The following is a 19,147-nucleotide window of genomic DNA, read 5'->3' on the forward strand; positions in this document are numbered from 1 at the left end:
AGCTTGGTCTTCATAGTGGGTTCTAGGCCAGCTGGGGCTACAGGAAGACTGTCTCAAAAAATAAAAATAAAAAAATTCCGGATCAAATATTTTAATATTAGAAGTCCTATTTGACAAGTGTCTTCAAAGTTCCATAATGATTTAGAGAGATGACATAATTTATAATCTCATTAGTGGCTTTTTTGAAGTGGAATTAATTTCTATGAACAACCTATATATGATCATGGCTAATTGGAAAGTAATGTTTCATTTGCCTGCAGTTCCCAGCAAATACAAGGAAGACAGAGCTCAGAGCCTCTGCAGGGAAAGGCAGATGTACTTCAACACAAGATTTAAGTGGCCTTGAAGATGGTTTACTCAAAGCTCTTCTCTGTAAATAAAATCACTGGAGGTCTAAGGAATATTTCAGCCTAACAGAGTTGTCAGTTTAAAGTACGTTCTAGTAAATAAATATTAACTTTATAAAATTCAGATCTGGTGATCAAAACTAACTCCAATATTCCATCTCAATTAAGTTCTAAAAATTTCCCTCTTCCACTGATCGCATCTTAATTTCAATCAATGATATTAATGCACTTATTTTCATCTAGTAATTTTATTTAAAAGGGAGAGTAGAGGAAACTGAAATCAGTATGAACATTCTACAATATTCCTTCAGCAAGACTGATATATTTCTTTTTGAAAATATTTTAATTTTAAAATGCACATATGAGGAATGTGTTTATTTGTTTGGTTATTTGATTGTTTTTTTTATACAGGGTCTCATGTAGTTCAGCCTGGCCTCAAATTCACTCTAGCCAGGAGTGGACTTTAAATCCTGATCCTCCTCCCTCTGAGTGGTATGATTGTAGGCATGTACGCAACCATGCCTGGCACAAGAATTCTAAATAATAAATTTTAATGAACAATACTAGGGAAGATAATGTAGAAAATGTTTTAAATGGCAAGATTTAATTATTAAAATATTTACTTTTTCATAATATTTTTCCTTCTCACAAGCTCCCACATTTTATCTATCTACCCCCTTTGAAACACCTGAGAGGTTTAGGAAAAAAGCAAGTAAGATCTGTGAAACAGGTAAGTCAACATCTGTTGACATCAATGCCAAATGTAACAGAACAGACATAATGATATAAAACACCTGCTTATGAGTTACATCAGTCATAGAGAAGCAAATCTGATCCCTTGGAGGCAGTTCAATTCTCAGGCATCCAACACCACCTTGTGTCTTCAAGTGCCCTGCAAACTAAAGAGCCCCTGGGCACATTTGCATTTTGGACTTTCCCATAGAAATGATGTGTTTGATTTTACGGTTTGACTCATTAGTGGTGAGTGGGGTTGTGAAAACTCCAGTGTTTAGCTGGTGAGTTTCTCTAACAGGCATGGTAAGTTTTATTCCAGGCAGCAGAATCTAACACACACCAGTTTTGGTTCCTAAGGACTCTCACATCAGCGCACTTGTTCATGTGACAGCCACCTTAGTCTAGGGCCTAATCATCTCCCACTTGAACTAATACAATCATCAAGTAATTGCATTCTCTACCTATAGCCTATTTCCAATCTAATCCTTCATTCATAATTTTCCCAAATCAGTCTGCTAAGGATGCCTCTTCTAACTCATTATTCTCCTATTCAAAAATGTAAATGGCTTTTCAGGGCCTTCTACATAATGCTCAAATTTCTAACCTTCACAGTCAAGGCCAAACATAATCAATCCTTAACCAATCTTTCAAAAGTTTTCTATTCACAAGTTCGGGAATTGGCAAGTTTTTCTCAAAAGGCTAAATAGTATTTTAGGATTGGAATTGTGGGTCATATATCTTCGATGCAAGACATATGTTTTCTAATGGGAAAACAACCATAAACAATATAAAAAACAGAGGATAGCTGTGTTTCACTAGGACTCAATTAATTATTATTATTACTTTTGCAGAAACAGGCATAGGCTAGGCTTAGCCAAAGGGCTGTAGCTAACCAAAAATCTGCTGTAGAAGGACATCTGTTTCTTACACAGTGGTCACTCACTGGGTCTTCAAACTGTTCAGTGTGTTTCCTATTCTAGGCAACAGGCATACAGGACTGGTTGGCTCTGTATCTGCCTGGGCAATGCTCACAATCTCCTCTATACATAAAAGAAATCACCCTGTTATTATATCACAAATTCCATGAAGGGTAGCAGACCTAGCCACAAGCCAAGATTTATGTTAGAGGAATTAGGAAGTCATTTCCCAGGGAGAGTGAGCAGACAGAAGTCATTGTCGGGAGAGGCCATAACTGCCGGAGTAAGATACAAGAGACTCAGAACTTAATGGTGAATTGACACAGATAGGCTCAGATAAGGAGAAAGATGAATTTAAAAATGGATTTAACATCAGACTAATGAGTTCTGGCTAGTTCCTTTGAACCTTTCTGCCCTGAGCCCTAAGCAGAAGGCTCTGTGTTTTGGTTTCTATTTTAAATGAAAAATCCTTAAAAATATGTTGCTATTTGTTAATGGTATCCAAGTATATTTGATCATATGTAATAGCTATTATAATAGTAAACTTGCATAATTGTCAAGAGTTTTGATTTTTTGCCTCAGCATACTAATGAAAAGTAATAGTTTAGAATCCTCTTTTCTATTCCTAACGTTTATTCTTTCTTATCTTAATCTGCACTAGCAATGACCTTTAGCATAAAGTTAAAGAGGCAAGAAGGGGTTTCCTGCCTTGTTTGGATTTAAAAAGGAAGGTTTCTAACATTTCTTCACTGAGTATAATAGGAGATGTAGGCTGATGATACTGTCTTAAGAAGCAAAACGATGAAATCAGAGAGTACTTTTAAGAGAAGATTTAATGACAGGAGGATGAATTAGAGTGGAATTATACAGGAGTCATATAAGACTCACTTGTGCTTAGTGAGGAAGCCCTGAGCTGTTAATACACAAGCAAGAGAGAACACCTCATGGTGCCAACTCTGCCCACTATAATGAAAAGCTACACTTTAATAGTTGCTTGATTCAAGAAATTAGACAAATCTTTATAAACCACAAATTCCCATGGCTCTTATTATGGATAATATCTAAAATATGGTTATTGTAATTTGTTGTAGGTGCCATACACATCTTCACTATATAGTAAAAAATGACCCAATCAGGTGTGGTGCAGCACACCTTTAATCCCAGCACTCAGGAGGCAGAGGCAGGCTGATCTCTGTGAGAGCAAGGCCAGCCTGTCTACACAGCAGTTTCAGGTCAGCTGCAGCAATAGGGAGGTCCTGTCTGTAAACAAACAAACAACAAAAAAAGAGGGAAAAGAATCACCCATATTTCTAAAGTCAAACTGACCTGATATTTCTCCTAAAAGCCATTTTTGCATAAATAACCAATAAGATATGGACTCAGAGCAGTCATTTTAGATGAGTACCCAATAAGCTTTAGAAAACTTAAAATTTCCAGACAATTCCTTTTCATATAAATTAGATTGGAAATTGTCATGTGCTGTTTGTGCTCATTCAGAACTGACTCTGAAAACAAGATTGGCTAGATTCAAGCATGTTTATTTCAAACATTCTCCAAGATTCTCCCTGTCCTGGGGGCAGGCTGGTCCCCTAACACTGGGACAAGGAAGAAGAACAGCAAACAGCTAAGAGCAGCCAGGTCATCCATAGAGAGAGCAGCTCTTCCCTGCCCTGCTCAAGACTCTCCTTAAGGAGTAACAGCGGGCTTCCTTAATAGGAATTTCTGTGGGAGTTGTAAGGCCCCAGTTTGATGATGCTTTGCTATCTATCTGCTACTTGCTATTTGTTCTTTAGCGTTTGCTTGCTATGTGCTTAATAAAGTCACTCAATCAAAACGGAAAGTATTGCTGTCATAGAACATTCTCCACATAGTACTACTATCCCCAGAATCTTAATCAAAAGAGAAGTATTTATGTATTTTACAGTCATTTACACACTTTAGTATTTATTAAGAGAAGCGGAGATGACATAATTACCTAGAAAAGAGTGTATAAGTATACAGCCAGCGAAATGAGGCTATTCAGAGTCAAATCTTAAGTCACAGTGCATTCAGCAGCAGATTCACCTCTTGTGCTGCCCTTCTATTTTTCATGTTCTATGTAGACTCAGTTATGTAGACACCAATTATAACTTAGAACTGTGATAAGGGCTACAATTCCACTTTTTAACAAAATTCCAAGAGCTTATAAAATTGCTAAATTAATAACCTTGCATCATTTTCACTAAATCTTGACTCTTGACCCACTGTCAGTAAATATATACTCCTAATAAAATGAACACGCTTAATCCTGTAACGAAACAGCCCAAAGGAGCACTATCTGCCACAGCAGTGAAGTCTAAGGACAATTCTGCTGACATTCTTCTATCTGAAAATGAAATCATGTGGAAAATGATTTCCACACTAGCTGAATAATTAAGAGAAACTACAGAATTCCATTTCGATAGAAATGGAAGCTGGACTTGTCCCTGCTTTTGGGGGAGGGGCAATATTCATTCAAGTACTGTGTTGTGCTTCTGTGTTGTCTTTTAAAAATCATGTATTTTTGATGTAATTATACAAGAAAAAATATGTAATCAATACTGCAACAAATCTTGAGGGATACTCTATTTTGGTTTTTGTTGTTGTTGTTGTTGTCCTAGTACATAGAGATTATTTGGTTTCAACGTTGCTCCAGCGATGGGCTGTCTACCGAGACATCCGTTTTTACTCACACAGATATTTTCATTATAATGACATCTGCTTTTGTTGGTTTTATACTTTCATGGAATGCATGCCTTTGAGTATATCAGTCCAATGAAAAAACTGTATCCTGAAAAATACATAGTTGCTAGCTTCTAGGACCTTAGAGGGAACTATGAGAAGGAAGTTGTAGAAACCATCAGGGTAAAGTTTTATGACTTCAACTTATCACTCTTTTTTTCTAGAAATAAAGATTATACTTTTATTTTAACAAAACTTTTTAGCAAAAAAAAAAAGTACCATAAAACAAGAAAAAAAAATACAACCAATTAAACTCTAAGCAACATTCTTCACTGTGTGGATAGAATACTTTACTTGGCTCTTGTAACACACCCTAATGATCTTTTTCCTTATCTGAAAATGGCTGATTTTAAGTAAAAGCTACTCTAACAGCTCCAGAGAAATTACACGAGGAAAATTCTGTACTTCAACAATAAATAGAACAAAATGCCAATTCAATTTCTTCAAAGTCCACAAGATTACTCTGTATTGTATAAGCAGAATATTTTCAACATAGTTGAAAACTATTTTACCACTTCATTCACAAAACATACTGTATCCAGAGTGCCTTATGTAATGAAGATTTTACCAAATAGTTATTATTTGTGCTAATTTTATAATATCCTATTATACCAAACTCCCATAGCAGATGTCACAGACTGTTACAGGCTTTTAGTAAGTAAATGCACTGCTTTTCTAAGATGCCTATCATACCCTGACCGGAAATATTTGTCTAGAGTAGTGATCTCCTGGTTGTGCCTCTCCTCTGATCTCTCCTTCCTCAAGGACAGGGCTATACCTCTGTCATTACAGTATCTATTGTCCTTTTCACCTGCTCCTTCTGGCATGAGTGTTCTACTCCCATTTAGTAGCAATGACAAAAGACAGGTTCAGCACACTCTCTGTTGAATTTCTGCTCTTAAAAATATTTTATTTATCACTTCTACTAATTAACCTGATGACTTTATATCCATACACAGGTGCCAAGGATCCTAATGCAACCAACCATGACTAGTAATAATCAGATACATATAGATTAGAGATGCATGTGCCAATATCTAAGTGTTATTAGCAAAAATAATGAGTCTTTCTGTAAGAAACAGTATATTTTAAAATGAAATGGAGATCTTTCTTAAAGGTTAAAAACACATTCAATTTTATGTCTTACAGGGCCTATACTGAGTTTAATATTGTATAACTGTATTAATTCAACTGTGAACCTAAAAATTTTATAGCCACTTTTGAAAGAGATGTATCTTTGCTCTGGAAAAAACAAATTGCACATGAAAAAACATTTTATTTATTATTTTTATTTTACGTATATAAGTGTATTGCCTGCACTCATTTCATGCAATACCATGGAGATCAGAAGAGGGCTTTGGAGTCCCCTGGAACTGGAGTTAAGGACAGCTTATAGCCACCATGTGGGTGCTGGGAATCGAATCTGGGTCCTCTGCAAGAGCAGTCAGTGCTCTTAACAGCTGAGCCATCTCTCCAACCCTGAATTTCTGCTCTTAATTCAATAAAAAATCTATATATTGAAAAAAAAATCTCCAGATGTTTTAAACATTTCCCCAAATACCATCACAGTTCCTTCTTTGATAAATTGTCTCAAGAAAAACAAAACCCTTCCTTCCTTCCTTCCTTCCTTCCTTCCTTCCTTCCTTCCTTCCTTCCTTCCCCCCCTCCCTCCCTCCCTCCTCGTCCCTCCCTCCCTCCTTCCTTTCTTCCTTCCTTCTTCCAAGAATGTTCTTTTAACTGCCTTTGACATGCATTAAACTGTTTCAACTTAAAAAAAAAAGCACAGTCTAGAAAAAAATTCAAACAGGTATAACTAGCTACTAAACTTCCAGCAATGTCCATTTCCTGCACATTACTTAATCTACCATTCTCCAATTTGTAAAATTCTTCTTTCTCTGGATTTATTCTATTGAGGGTCCACAGACTAAAAATATAGAATTTTTAAAAAATAGATTATATATAACAGATACTAAAAAGTGTTTCCTAAGGGATAAATGATGCTTTGCATGATAGGAAAATATGAACTTTATTTTTGACTAATTTGTAAAATAGTGAAAAAGTTTCTTGAATCTCATGAACTTTAAAAGATTCTTATGGAATTTCAATTTTGATTTTCTTCATACTTTCTTACCTATCATCTCTTTGACACTATCAGGCATTTTTTTAAATCCATAATTGTGTCTAGTGTTGATTTGCTGATGGGATTGTTATCACCTATTAGGCATATTTGCTCCAAAATGTTCTAGGAGGCTAATATTTTATTTAATTAGGTAGTGATGAAATGAGTGCTTGGATTGGCTCTTCTCCAAATGACTTGGAACAAAAGTGAATTCATATTTTGCATAACTTGTAGTTTCCGTCTCAGGTAGAGACAGTAGATCATGATAATTTCTGCACCCAAATTGCTCCGTTCTGCTTCATGGTCCCTGCACACAAATCGTGCACAAGGTGACACTATGATCATAAACCTAAAAATCAAACTGAATTTATACATCTTGGAAACCATATCTTTACCTTGAAATGTTTAAACCAAAAGTTTTTCTCATAATGTCTTTTGATCAATATAGTTAAAATAAGTTGTTTATTTTGATGGTAAACTATTCAGTTTTTATTTCTTATAGATGATAGATCTCTATTATGATATATTTCCTTATGGTAAATGACTATGCAGAACACAATTTAAGTATCTCAGTGGCTCATGACTTAAAACAAGATAAAAATGATAGAAAAACTTCAAAGACTGAAAATGAATAAGTACTTGAAGGCCATGAGAAGAGAAAGAGTTATGTATTTACAAACAGGAATGAATACATATGAGGACAGTTCAAATATGAGCACTGAGTGAACATTTATAAAAACAGAAGAAATAAATCTTGCTTGCACTTTTAACTGATGGGAAGTCTGCTAAGCTAAAGTAGTTCAAAATCACCAGTTGAGAATATGAAGAGATGGCTCAGCAGTTAAGAGTGATCCTTCATTTCCAGAAGACCCTAGTCTTGCCCTGCACCCACATCCAGCAGCTAATAATTGCCTGTAACACCAGCTCCAGTGGATCTGATGCTCTCTTCTGGCTTCCCCACCTGCACTAAAGCCACATACTCATACACATACATATCATTTAAAAAAATAAATATTAAAAAGATTTACAAATGCTAACACAGAATTTGCCTCTCATTTTTTCCCCATTATTGGTCAGTAGAGCACACATCAATACATGAAAGATCAGTTAAGTGCTGGCAAAGAACAACAGGACTATTTTAGAAAATGTTATCACTGCTATCTACATAGTAAGTAGAGGTGGTCAAGGGAAAGGTCCTAATTTCTTTCATTTCATTCAGCAAAAGAATTACTATAAAAAATGCTTAGAAAATATTCCAAAATATTCCAACCTCCATCTAATACTGTTTTATATAATTCAGTAAAATCAAGTAGTCGTATGCTCTGAATACTTCTAGACAATGATCATAATTTTAAAAGAAACTTATGAAAGTTATTTCTCACACTATAAATCCACACTGAAGCCATAAATTAGAATGCATATTATGAAAAGATATTTTCTATTATGATTTAAATTATTCAAGAGTTTTAGCATGAAGATATTTCATAGAGATGCTGTTATTCATAATTGAAACGTTTCATACTCAAGCACATCTGATATTTTTCCATCTGGTCATAGCATTAGAAAGCAATTTTTTATGGAACCAAGAGCCAAATTAGGCCTTGTGTGTCATCACTTTAATCATCTTTATACTACCTTCAAAAATAAAGTATTTTTCTAATTATAAAGATAATTTGTTTTTCAATCCTGGAAAAATATAGACAAGAACAGCAGTATAAGAAGAATCAATCACTGGTATAACAACTGGAGATAATATATTCACTATTTTTATATATGCACGTAATATCATGAATAATGATTGCACCATTAGAATTCTTTAATAATATAGTTTCATGACTAAATAATACCTCATTGTCTGGTCAAATTACATGTCATTTAATTATAATTTGTTTAGGCTGTTTATTAAATTTTTTATTCTGTGTGCATACATATGTTAATTTTATCAATTACTTATTTCAGATGGATTTAATCATGAGAAAATATAAATCCATACAAGTTAAAGACATGAAAGTTCATAACCAAGATTATATTCTCTTCTGTTTGATTTTGTGATCTGTGTTTGTAAGAGTGTCTGTCCTAGTTTCTTTCTATGATATCTTTCTCAAGTAACTGAGTGTAGATGTTAAACTATAAGCTACGTATGATCTCTCTTCTTGTTGTGAAGCTCTCAGTAGTGTAACTTATTGTTAACAACTTTATATTAATAAACTATTGTTAACATTTCATCATAAAATCAATCAATTCTTTTTGAAGCCCACACAGTTTGAAGAAAACAAATCAGAAAAGCAAACACGGTACAAAGAACTACACAGGAAGTGATAAAACACATCCAAAAACAAAAATCAGAACGAGACACTCATTTCCTTAATGGGAATGGTAGAAAAAATTTAAAACAGGAATGGTTATAGTCAGCCTACAAAGTATAGTCAGCTCCATTGATTACCAACAGGCAGCAGGTTTAAAATCTGGACATATTCTGATAATTTTGGTTATTATTGAAAGAGATAAAGTATGTTAAAATAAAGGTTAACAGTTTTGCTCACTTCTACAGATCATGAAAGCATTCCAGGCAGTTCTGACCACCCTTAGGTAGGTTGTCAACACCAAGGAAAGTACATTATCTAATTCAAGGGGAGAGATGAATCAAGAATTTGTCTGGAAAGCATGAAGTTCACTGGCCTGCTATGTATAATCTCTAAGGATAATGACAAGCAAGCAAAAAAGTCCACTGACAAGTTTAACAAAAATATATTTTTCAAGACTATTTTTTTAAAGTGCAATACTTAGATTTATGTTTTCAGAGTTATGAAAACATAACAATAACTAACAAATGAGTCAGATAATCATTGTTTAGTGTAAAACACATTCAGAAACCTCTACGTTCAAGCTGGGTGTGATGGTGTGCACCTGGAATCCCAGCACTTTTGAAGTCAAAGTAGGATGGTTTTGAGTTAAGACCAGCCTGGAATACATAGTACTAATCTGTCTCCAAAACAATAAAAAATTAAAAAACAGTCAAATAACCAATTAATCAATTAAACAGATCTCTACACTCAAACATCATAGCTCAGATTTAAATAAGGATTGCAAGGAATTCATTTAATTTTTGTTCTCGATTTTTCTAAAATTTGATGGGAACATCACTAGGAATAAATTTTCCCTTCATAGATACTATTGGAGCAGGATCACAGAGCATGTGCCATACTAAAAACACATCCTAAAACAATTGAAAGCAAAAATACATTAATACATGATGTGTCCAATACTTTCCTTCATTCTAGATAAGGTATTTCACTTAACTTTGCAAACTAGAACAATACTAGTTCACCAAATGGAAGTTAACAACTTGGTTCAATGCATGAAGCAAAAATAGGTTTACATAAATATTTGCCATGTATTAAAAAGTGGAAACATCACTAGGTTTCAAAATATTTTTTGTTTTGACTTGTTACTTATCCTATTATACGTAACAAGTAGTTTTCATTTAAAAACATGACGCAAAGCAAATTGCACCAAGTGATGCATGCAATATATTTTCCAATGTGCCACATGCTGTGGTTTCTTACTGTAGTGAACACAATGTCCTTCATGTAGTTCTTATTTTCTTCCTTTGAAAAAAAAAAAACAACATGTATTTCCACATCTGTTATTGTTTTGTGGGTATCTTTATAGCCATAGTTCAGTAATTCAAAGCACCACTATGTAGTGTGTGATCAGAAAGGAAGCCCCAGAAAAGCTGCACAACAAATAAGACACACTGAGGACAGTACAATTCCCAGTGCCTGGCTACCAACTCTATCCTTGTCTTTCCCTTTTCTTATTTGCATGTATATGTATCGTCATGGGTGTGTATGCCTATTTATATGCATGTATGTATTTGTTTGTGTACATATGGGAGAGCAGTGTGCTGTGGGGTGGCAGAGTTTGATGTCTGGTGTCTTATTCAGGCTCCACTTTAGATTTTGAGAAAGGGGCTCTTGCTGGACCCAGAGTTCCCCTATTAGGCTAAATTGTCTAGACAGAAAGCCCTAAGGATTGTCTTGCCTTTGCCTTGCCAGAACTGGGATTATAGGCATATCCCACCATACTTGGCTTTTTATAGGGGTCCTCAGGGACTCACGTTCAGGTCTTTATGTTTGCATGACAAGAAGTTTATTCACTGAGCCATCTCCCAGCCCTTCTTTTCTTTCTCCAATAAGAATAGGAAAATCAACTGAGTGAGAATAATAATAATTATATAAATAAATCACATCAGTTTAATTTAATAGTGACCACAAATGCAAAAAAAAAAAAAAACCAAAATAACAAACAAACAAAAAAACACTCTCAAACTTTAGAACTTTAATAGTAGTGATTACTTATTTTCTGCTCCAGCCACCTCTGCTGCCACAACTCCTCACCATGATGGACTCTTTTCCCTCTGGAACCACAACCCAAATAAGCTCTTCCTTCTATAAGCTGTCTTGGTCATGGTGTTTTATCACAGTGACAGAAAAGTAACTAATACACTAACCAATTAAAACTCAACTAAAGTTAACTAACATCTACTGTGGACTTGGCTAACAACACAGTGAATCTTGCTGGTAAAAGAATAGAACTGTTTTTAGGTAGTTCAATTTCTTTCAAGTTTGTTACTTGAGTTCTTTCTAATAGATGCTTCTACTGCATTGTAAGTAGCCTAGAATATTCCCATCATTTGGCTTTTTGTCTCACCTTCAGTAGATTTTAGATTAAGTAACATTTTACACAATTACTATTCAAAGGAAAGTAAAGGTTTTAGAATTTTTTATCAAATAGGAATAGTCTCTTAAATTTTCTCCCATGTATCCATTCACATACTTATTCAACCCTAGTGCTTGCACTTTAGCAAAAAGTAAGTAAAAGTGGCTGCTGCTTTAGTGGCAATTATATTGGCTCCTCATAATATGTGCAGAAACTGTTTTATTAGAAACCATTGCCTTTTAATTTTGGATAAAAAATATGAAGTCATATGTTTTTACGTATGGTTAAATACTGTAGTATACTGTACATGCATAATAAATATAACCATAGAAAAGGCAACTGGGTAGAAAAAGACTAATAAGACTTTTAAGCAGACAAGAAAAAATAGAAACCAGGTACAGCTTCCACTGACTAAAAAGTTCTTTAATAACGAGTCACTGCAGAGATTCATAAATAGAGAATTTCTGTATGCAAAGCGAAGAAAACCCATAAACCATCAACTTATGGAATATAAGCATGGAATAAACTATGCATTTCTGTCTTCAATTAAATGCTAACAAAATGTCACTTAAGAATGATACCAGAACGTGCAACCCAAAACATGCCACTCTGACACAGGATTACTTCGAGCTAAAGGCACTTGAAAAACAGCATATATGAGGTGGCCACATTAATCTCCCCCTTCTCACAAACAAGAGCTAAAAACTCCCAGGTGAAAGCTGTCCTCCCTCTAGTTGAAGACAAGAAACATTAGTCAATGGAGAGTCACAGCTGAGAAAATTCAGCACAGATACTTTGTTAAAATGTCTATCTTCCTTCAGCCTTTCCATATAAGTTAGGTATTTGGAAATTATCTTTGTTCAGCTTAATACAAAGGTAGGTAGGTTTCACCACTTTTTGAGGTTTTCATTTTTTATGATGGCTCTTGTACCATATAAAACGTACATTAAATTTGTATGCATCTTTCTCCTGCTAATCTGTTTTTCATCAATTTTATTGTCAAGCCCAGCTGGGACCATAAGAGAGCAGTGGTGAAATGTATCCTTGTCCCCACTTAGTATGGTTTATATTACTCCTCCATTGAATGAAAGATTTAGAAAACTGATAACTGTATGTTTTTCTTAAAATATATTTTGCTGGTTAAACATTATATGAAAACATAAGTAGAAGATATTTCTATGGGGAAATGAACATGGTCTAACTGGACAGTCAGCCAATTGAGAGCATATATGTCCAAGTATTTAAAGCATAAAACACACACACATACAAATACACACACTCTTTGATAGCTTAAATATCTATGATATTCAAAAAGGAATATACAAACAAGTGTTCTATTACAAAGTTCCGGACTCAGCTGAAGTAGCAGAGTAAACTGTGCTGGTTTTATTCTTTCTACCACCTCTGAAATGCAATTCTATCAGCAACAATATACCAGATGACTCACCGGCCCGAAGGAATTACTATCAAAACTGTGTCCATGATGATCGCCTTCAACCCACATGTGACCACGGGGGACTTTGACGTACCGGTTTTTGTGTCCAATGGTTCTACAAAGAAACAGAGAAACCAATGTGACAAGTGCAGAAAGGAGACATAACAGCTGGGGACAAAATCAGGAAGAGCAGGAAAGTAGTTATAAAGATGCAACAGAGTAGTCAACCCTGAAACACATCACAGGCTTCTTTCAAGTAAGATGTGGTTTGCTCCCTAAACCCACCCACAAGTTTTCTTTCTTTTCATATTTTTATAAGAATTTTAATTCTTGCTTAAATAGAAGGCACTAGCACCAAATATGTTTTTCTGTGTAATTTAACTCACTATATACTAAATATGTTTTTATGAAATTGTGACACCTTAACAACATGAAAGAGCTGTTTGCGTCGCTACATTTAAGCTTTTGTGCTACTGCTCAAATTTTCCAATTTACTCATGGAAATTAAGATTCTAAATTTCAGCATTCTAAGACATAAAAGGAAAGAAAAGAATCTTGATGATCTTCTGTCTGTTATAAGCTCAGTATTAGTTGAACGCTTTGGATCAACACTACCTTGTTCTTAACAAGAAACCTTTGAACAATTCTGAAAATTACATATCAATTATAGATGACACTCACTTAGAAGACATTAATATCCTTAACACCGGCCAAGAGACTAAGGACAGGCTCATATATTCTGTCAGTGGCCATGTGACAGGATACAAGCTTTTTGTTTCTATTTCTTTTTGGGGTCTATTTTGTCAATGTTTAAAGAAACTAAAATATTCATGCCTTTTAGTCTAATTATTCTACTTCTAGATATCAATTGCAAAGAAACAATCAGAACTAAGGATAAATATTTATTATAAGAGATGTTTACTGCAGGCTTTTCATAGTCCCCTAACCCCAAATTCAATTTGCTTCAATATCTAATAACAAAGGGCTGATTAAATAAATAATGAAACAACCAATTAAGAGACATATTAGAATACAATTTGATTAAAATCCCACAATAATAATTCTTTTGAGAGCAAAGACTGTTTTATTTTTTTCTTTTACTTCCTAAATCACTGTGTAAAATGCCTAGCTTAAGGAATCTTCTCAGTATACGTCTGCTGAATGAATAAATGATTGAAAAAGTGAATGAAAATCACCCTCTGTCAAAGTGTTCAGAAATTGAGCTTGGCATGCTGTTCTTTGATGTGGAATCTCTTTGAGACTAGTTTATTACATAGAAAGCTGCATATGCACAGAAGAATATATAAAAAAGGAAGAGTAAACATAAATTGGTGCTATAGAAACTGAAACTATTCATTATCTTGGATGGTTTTTAATTTTCAAGATAATTTCAATGCTGAATTACTTTGTTTTAGATCAGTAAGTCATTCATGCAAGGAAGCACTGCTGTGGCCATTAGAATCCCACAGTAAATTAATGGGTGCTGTTTATTTTTAATTACTATAGGGAAGAAGGTTTTTAGCTTTTTAGAGAAAATCAAAACCAGTTGAACACATCTTGGCCTCATATACTTTGCAATATAAGTATTCTTCAATTAAAGCCATTCCATTAGTCCTTGAAATCACTGTATCATGAGCTTGCTTCTAATAACTAATATATCCCACCTCAAGTGTTAATGATGAGAAGAACTTTTACTTAAGTGCTGGAAAGTATCCTCACTTAATAAATCCAAATATTGCTTACCTTGTTAAGTGGAGCATTTTGGATAAATTTCTAGAGAGAAAACAATTATAAATTATAAATTGTTTTCTCTTCAAATAACCACTTAACAATAAAAGGAATGTGTGTACAAGAGAATACATATTATATATTACATTGAGTTCATTAATATATAACTTTTCAGGCATTCACTGGAATTCTTAGGGTATATTTCTCATGGATAAGTAGGGCTGCTTAGGTGTATGTACATGTTCATAGCATCTGGGACTATAATAATTAGTTTTCTGTTGCTGTGATACAAAAAAAAAAAACCAAAAACCATGACCAAAGCAACTTATAGAAGGAAGAGTTTAGTAGGGTTAGGGTTCCAGAGAGATATTAGTCCATGATGACAGGGGAGGCATGGTAGGAGGAAGCAGCAGCAGAAAGTTGAGTGCTCAGAGCTCCCCCAGGAAACAGAAAAGGAAGGTGAAAGTGGGAGGAGTTTCCTCCAGCAAGACCACATCCATCTCCTGAATGTTCCATGACTTTCCCCAAACAGAAATGCCAACTGACCAAGCGTTCATATACTTGGGAGATATGGGAGACATTGTCATTCAAACTACCACAGGGGCTATTTTACTGGATCAAGGGAGTGTGGGATCTCTAAATAAAACAATCTAGTAACTGATGTCTGTGTGGCCTAACTTGTCTCTTCCTCCTTGATCAATTTACCTTAATTTAATAAGAATGTTTTGTTCTAGGAAAGTTGCTTGGTAGTGTCTACTTATGAAGTAGAGAAGGAGTCTAAAGAAACAAAGAGGTTTGGTAAATGGGAATGCAACTGATTTGGAGTGGAAGTGAAAGCATCCTACAGTGAAATGAAATAGAAGGTGATGATAGCATAAGTATTAAGAGCAACTATAATAAAAAACTTTCTGCTCATTAGTAGTATCAAGAAGAACCATGGATGTGAAGGTGCTCTCCCTGGGTGTGGAAAAACACAGTTACAAAATAAATCCAACACAAAATTATACCTGCCAGAGTCAAGATACTTGTGATGCAAAACAATAGCACCATAAAAACACCAGTGTTCTGCGTGCTTCCTGGATTTACTTACATAAGATGGTGTTACTCAATTATTTCCAAGCCATTTACAATACTTCTTCTCTATTATGCTTACTAACATTTTACATAGGATTATGGATTTATGTGTTATCTCTCCCTGCTAGAATGTATACTGTACATGTTGCCTTTCTTATTCACTAGAGTATCTCCAGAGAACAAAGTGCTCCACAAATATTTGTTAAATAAATGACAAATGACTTTAGAATAGAGTGAAAAATAATACCACAAAGATAGAATAATACTGTGGAAAGCATGATTCTAGAAATGGATTGCAAATAAGCTTGTATGTTACCTTAATTTGCTTGTGTTTACAATGGGATGAATGAGATATACCTCAACTATGTTGAGATGAAGATTAGTGAGCTGGAACCACTATAAGGGAAATTCTCTACTCAGTTTCATCTCTGGCATGAGATTATTTGTTATTGTACTCTTTTGTTTTTTTGAAACAAGGTCTCCTCAGAGCCCCAGCTGGCCTGGAAGTCCTTAGGTAGACCAGGCTGGACTCAAACTCACAGAGGTCTGCCTGCCTCTGCCTTCCAAGTGCTGGGATTAAAGGTTTATATTACCATGTCTGGTATTTTTTTATTTGTTTGTTAAGCAGAGCTTAAAAGGTCATTCTAGTAGGGGCCTGGGAGGAAGTAGTGCTGAGAACAATGTAGTTCTAGAGGGAAATGAGGACTCAAGCAGCAATTAGGATATTTTGGCTATTTTGGCAGAGTCTGGCTGGAGTCTGCCCATGGCCAAAATGCTTGCCTGAGGCTAAACTGAAAAGCAATGGACTAATTTCTCTGGCTGAAGAAATTTCTAGACAGCCTAATATAGAAACAATGGCATGGATATTAATGGTGAATATTATACAGATTTACAGTGAAAAAGAGCAAATGGGGCAGAAAGAAATACAGAATGTACAGTTTGGATTGAAAAAGAGCACTAGGAAAATAAATTTTAGAGCTGAGGCCTGTGCTAGAGAGGATCCCTTTGATAAGGAGATTAAAGGAATTAAGGAGAGGCCTAGAGATTTACACTTAAACAATGGAGAGAGCACCTCCAGGGCAAGACCAGGCACAGCTAAGCCTCCAACTGGTGAAAGAAAAATGTTACAGGGACAACTGAAAAGCTTCTAAAATGGATAAAGCAGGCTGGGGTTCATCCCAACCTTGGGGTCAAACAAGTGTCCTTCACTTGGTACTGGCTTTAAGGCATGAAAGATGCAAGAGTGAAGGGGTCATCGATCTTCTTTGGCCCTTTCAGAGAGCCACCAAGGACAGGCAGCGTGCAGCAGGGGTTCCCTTGCATAAAGAAGGCCCTGAAAGGCCATTTTGTGAAGCTGTGGAGGTGAAGCCTGGTTGGCAATGGAGACCCCAAGATCATGTTTGTGATGCCAGAGCTGTGAGGCATCTGCCAAGATGACATACAGGGAGCGGTACCAGCCCAAGGGAGAGATGTATTCTTCACACAGCAAAGCTGCAGAGGGTGAGTCATCTAAGCTGGTTGGAAGTAAAGTCCCCGAAGTAGGACACGAAGCTCCTGAATTTGTTGTTTCTCCTGCTGGTTTTCAGTCTTGTTTTGGTCAGGTATTTCCTCACTATGCCTCTAATCCTCCCTTTTGGAATGGGAATGTGTATTCAGTTCCATTGTATATTGGGAGTATGTAATTTGTCTTTTGATTTTATCAGGGCTTACAGTTTAAGCAATTTCCCTGAGTCTCAGAAGAGACTTTGGACTGTGGACTTTTGAATAGTATTGAAATTGGTGATGACTATGGGGACTTTTAAGGTTGGACTAAATGCATTTTATCTTTTATATGGTCATGATCCTATGGGGGCCAGGCGGTTGAATGTGGTGGTTTGAATGAGAACGTCCCCCATAGACTCCAAGTATTTGGACATTTTGTCCCCAGTTGGTGGTGCTGTTTTGGGAGGTCTTAGAAGGTATGGCTATGGTGAAGGATAACATCACTGGGGGGTGGAGGCTAGAGAATTCTTAGGCCTTGCCAGATCTTGAGTCATCTCTGATTCCTGTGCCTGCTTGAAGATGTGAGAGCTTAGCTTCTGCTCCTCCACCCATCTCTGCTGCTGAACCTCCCCACCAAGATGGACTCTTGCCTCTTTGGAACCATAAGCTTAAATAAGCTCTTCCTTTTATAAGTTACTTTGGTCAGTGTTTCTATCACAGCAGCAGAAAAGTAATTAATACAGTTTCCTTTCTTATCACTAGAGTATCCCCAGAGAACAAAGTACTCCACAAATATTTGTTAAATAAATGACAAATGACTTTAGAATAGAGTGAAAAATAATACCACAAAGACAGAATAATACTGTGGAAAGAAAATTCTAGAAATGGATTAAAAATAAGCTTGTATAAGTTACCTTTATTTGCCTGTATTTACAGTGGGATGAATGAGATATGCCTCAGCTATGTTGAGATGAATATTAGCAGTGAGCTGGAACCACTATAAGAGGAATTCTCTACTCAGTTTCATCTCTGTTGTAGCTGATTTGCTGTTGTTCTCTTTTGTTTTTTTTTTTTTTTTTTTTTTTTTTTTTTTTTTGAGACAAGGTCTCCTCAGTGCCCTAGCTGGCCTGGAAGTCCTTATGTAGACCAGGCTGGACTCAAACTCACAAAGGTCTGCCTGATTCTGCCTCCCAAGTACTGGGATTAAAGGTATGTACTACCATGCCCTGTGTTTTTTTTTGTTTCTTTGTTTTTGAGACCGGATATCTGTGCAGTCCCAGCTGACCTGGAACTTACTAGTCACCAGGCTGACTTCCATCATACAGAGGTCCACCTGCAGCCTCCTCCCTAGTGCTAGCACTAAAGTTTACATACACCACTTCAACCAGAGAGTTTGATTTTACACTTTAAGGGTGATATGGCCATGAGCAACTTGGTTCTCACAGGGCCAGTTTCTTCATTTGCAACACTAGGCAAAAAAGGTATCTAACTCTAAGATTATTCAATGGGTAAATGCAGAATGCATTACATATTATATAAATGTAGCTTCTTACAGTCCAGACTGTCTTTTAAGTAAAGCACTGTACATAACTCTGATGTATATTAGAATCTAATAAATGGTGGATACTATTGCCATTGTCTTCCTTTGTCTGTTATTTTCTTCCATTTTACAATTCAGAATGTGTGGAAGCTCACTATCTATTAACATCAGTCTCTTCAAATTCCCTGATATATGCTTGAATAATTTCCTTTCCCCACAGTTGTGCTGTGGCTATAGACTATTTTTAATGATACAATGAATCTTCTTTCTTTTATTCTTATTCCCTTC

General features: G+C 35.5%; 1 protein-coding gene across 10 annotated transcripts in view; it reads right to left on the reverse strand.

Annotated features, from left to right (window-relative positions):
- Positions 1–19,147, reverse strand: part of Immp2l (inner mitochondrial membrane peptidase subunit 2) — a 964,149-nt gene that overhangs the window by 217,108 nt on the left and 727,894 nt on the right. For 8 of the 10 annotated variants that reach the window (XM_029561497.1, XM_029561496.1, XM_029561495.1 and 5 more), the window contains 2 exons: positions 13,048–13,150; positions 10,445–10,486 (listed from right to left, as the gene is read on the reverse strand). In XM_029561497.1, the coding sequence (XP_029417357.1) occupies positions 10,445–10,486; positions 13,048–13,150 (145 nt within the window). The remainder of the gene's footprint in view (positions 1–10,444; positions 10,487–13,047; positions 13,151–19,147) is intronic. The other 2 variants (XM_029561492.1, XM_029561500.1) reach the window with 1 other exon arrangement.

Source organism: Nannospalax galili, unplaced genomic scaffold, assembly GCF_000622305.1.
Source record: "Nannospalax galili isolate Female #2095 unplaced genomic scaffold, S.galili_v1.0 scaffold273, whole genome shotgun sequence".
In the NCBI taxonomy this organism is placed as follows: Eukaryota; Metazoa; Chordata; class Mammalia; order Rodentia; family Spalacidae; genus Nannospalax; species Nannospalax galili.